This window comes from Eschrichtius robustus, chromosome 6 (genome assembly GCF_028021215.1).
Source record: "Eschrichtius robustus isolate mEscRob2 chromosome 6, mEscRob2.pri, whole genome shotgun sequence".
NCBI lineage: Eukaryota > Metazoa > Chordata > Mammalia > Artiodactyla > Eschrichtiidae > Eschrichtius > Eschrichtius robustus.
In genome coordinates, this window is record NC_090829.1 from 62,726,842 (window position 1) to 62,729,987 (window position 3,146).

The 3,146-nt window shown below is 38.8% G+C and overlaps 1 protein-coding gene across 1 annotated transcript; it reads left to right on the plus strand.

Moving 5' to 3' along the window:
* Positions 1–2,700: 2,700 nt before the first annotated feature.
* LOC137766059 (translation machinery-associated protein 7-like) lies at positions 2,701–2,883 on the plus strand. The gene has a single exon (XM_068545764.1). It carries the CDS (start codon positions 2,701–2,703, stop codon positions 2,881–2,883), a length of 183 nt encoding a protein of 60 aa, XP_068401865.1.
* The last annotated feature ends 263 nt before the right edge of the window (positions 2,884–3,146 follow it).

Genomic DNA, 3,146 nt, shown 5'->3' on the forward strand with positions numbered 1-3,146 from the left:
GAGGCCCGCGCACCGCGATGAAGAGTGGCCCGCACTTGCCGCAACTAGAGAAAGCCCTCACACAGAAACGAAGACCCAACACAGCCATAAATAAATAAGTAAATAAATAAAATTTAAAAAAAAAAAATGAGTCAAGAAAGGGGGGTTATATGAAATTGAGAAATTCTAAAAAAAAAAAAAAAAAAAAAAGAGCGGGGGCTAGCTAATAATAGTTGCCACCTCACAGTGTTGTTGTGGAGATTAAATAAGAAAATGCAGGTAAAGCACTTAATAAACACCTAGAATAGTGCTCAATAAATGTTGGCCATTACTGTTCTCATTATTAATATAAAGTCAATGAAAACAGTTAATTGGGTGGAGTTAATACACCACAGAAGATATTCCTCATAGAGTCTTAAGTTAAAATATATATATATATTTATATATAGTATGTAATCAAATTCTGAGCCTATGTGAAATGTATATGAAATGTTTAAATAGTTGTATTGGTAGCATAATGGCATTATGAGTAATATTTTAATGAAAGATTTACTTTAATCTTATTGCAAATTTCTGTTTAATAAAAAAAGAAAAGGGGGATATAAAAATAAAATTAAAAATAAAAAGCAAGGGAACACTGAAAGAAATTGTATGCTAAGAAATTCAAAAAACATCAATAAATTTGTCCTGGGATTCATCTCCGCAGAGTTGATGAACCTAAATCATCTTCACTCTGGGGACAGATATCTTTTTTTTAGCATATAAAACTCTAACTCTTCTAATATTTAGTAATAACATGCTGATGTAAGCTAGTTCCAAGCTGCAGGTCAGTGTCATTGGGACTGCCAAGAGGTGAAAGATCAAGACAGATCAGAGAGAAGGAAACAGAAAGCCACCTATTAAATGGTGATATATGAGTTTATTTTGCATGTAAGTATTAACTCAAATATGCAAAAATATGTATAAATAGCTATAGACACACTATAAATATAGATACAAAGAAATAAAAGATTGGAAATATATTGCTAACAGTAGCTCTCTTAGGGTTGGAAGATCATAGATGATATCCAATTTCTTCCTTATCCCTTCTAAAGTTTTCTACAGTTGGCATGTAATACTTTTAAATTTGGAGGAAGGGAACTTTAAAAACTATTAATTTCTTCTTTTTAAAGCAAGGGATTATTAGTGAGGAGGTAAGAGGGAGAGTGTGAGCCAGTAATGTCATAAATTCCCTAGCGCATGTGACTGTTTACTCCCAAAAGTCCCTGAGTTGGAAGTTAAAAATGGAAAGAGCTGAGGGCTGAATTTGAGGGGGTAATGAGTCCCACAAGAAGGGCTGTGAGCAGGGCAAACTGAGGTGAAGTACAGGAGTGGGGTGACTTGGAGGGAAAGGTGGTTGACTGGGGTCCTCCCCATAGGCAGGGGGTGCTGGTCCAGGGATCCAGCTTGGAAAGGCTTTGTGGAGGGTATTGCTTCAGGAGTGGGGAGAGTTGTTTTAAAGGTTCAGTAGGGAAGCCAAGTTCAGTCTGATCCCAAAGGAAGCAGCCGTGTCCTCCCCAAATCCCATTAGCCTATCAAGCAGCCTTTTCACTCCCAGAGCTGGAACCTGATTTCTGGTCATTCGTAGCCTCTTACAGCCACCCAACTCCTTCCCAAAGAATTCTATGTGCTCCCAGGAATGTCTTGATTTGGGTGCTTGCTGAACCAAAAGAACTTTTCCACTGAAGTCCTTTCAATCAAAAAAATACAAAAACTTCCTGTACCTCTAAAACTAGACAGGCCTTTAGAAATAGTTTACCCAAACACCTTCATCGTGGAAGGCACAGTGCTCCTTTTAGAGATGAGGAAACTGGGACTCAAGGAGATTAGGTGATTGGTCCAGGGTGATTGAGTAAGTTATGGCAGGGCTCCCCAAGATCCCTCTCTTTTCTATGTATTTTTTCCATTACCCCATGTTGTTCTTTGTTAAACAGGAAGAATCTTCCTTTGCTAGGATCTGTCAATGCACCATTATGTCCTGTCATAATAGTAATTATCATTGTATTTTGACAAAATAATACTTAACCATTATGTCCTGGCTGAATAATACTTAACCATTAATTGAGGTCTATGTGCTCTTTTCATAAGCAGTCATTTAATTCTCATAATAAGAAGGTATTATTAGATTTCACACAAAGAAGCTGAGCTTCAGAGCAATTAAATAAACCATCCACTGTCACCCTGACAGTGGTAGCAGAGTCAGGATCTGAGCCCAATCCATCTGAATCCAAAGCTACCTTCCTGATTCTCCATAAAGAAACACTGTTGGCTATATATACACAATGGAATATTATTCAGCCTTAAAAAAGAAGGACATCTTGCTATTTGCAACAACATGTATGAATGTGAAGGACATTATGCTAAGTGAAATAAGCCAAACACAGAATGACAAATACTGCATGATATCACTTGTGTGTGGAATCTAAAAAATGTTGACGCTGTAGAAGCAGAGAACAGAATGGTGCTAATAGGGGCTGGGGGCAGAGGGACGGAAAGATGTGGGTCAAAGGATGTAAAGTTCCAGTTATGCACGATGAATAAGTTCTAGAGATCTAATGTAGAACAACATGATTACAGTTGACAATATTCTGTTGTATACTTGAAATTTGCTAAAAGGGTAGATGTTAAGTGTTCTCACTGCATAAGAAAGGAAAAGAAGCTGGGGAAGGAGTGGCAGGCACCATGTCCAGCTGCAAAGGGGGTAAGAAGAAGCCCAAGAAGCAGGCCAAGGAGACGGATGAGGAAGATAAGGCATTCAAGCAGAAACAGAAAGAGGAGCAGAAGAAACTCGGGGAGTTAAAAGCGAAGGCCTCAGGGAAGGGTCCCCAGGTCACAGGTGGAATTAAGAAATCTGGCAAAAAGTAAGCTGTTCCTTGTGCTTGAGGCAACGATGGTCCTTAATTCCATTCCTGTTTAAACATTTGGATCCCCTGCCATAACATCTATTGCCACCTATAGCTAGAATGAAGTGTAGTCTTATTCTTTTTTTAAAAAATTAATTAATTTATTTATTTCTGGCTGCGTTGGGTCTTCATTGCTGTGTGCGTGCTTCTCGTTGCGGTGGCTTCTCTTGTTGCAGAGCACGGGCTCCAGGCGCATGGGATTCAGTAGTTGCGGCACGCAGGCTC

Coding starts and splice junctions, on each gene's coding strand:
- LOC137766059 (XM_068545764.1), top strand. CDS start 2,701: ATGTCCAGCTGCAAAGGGGGTAAGAAGAAGCCCAAGAAGCAGGCCAAG.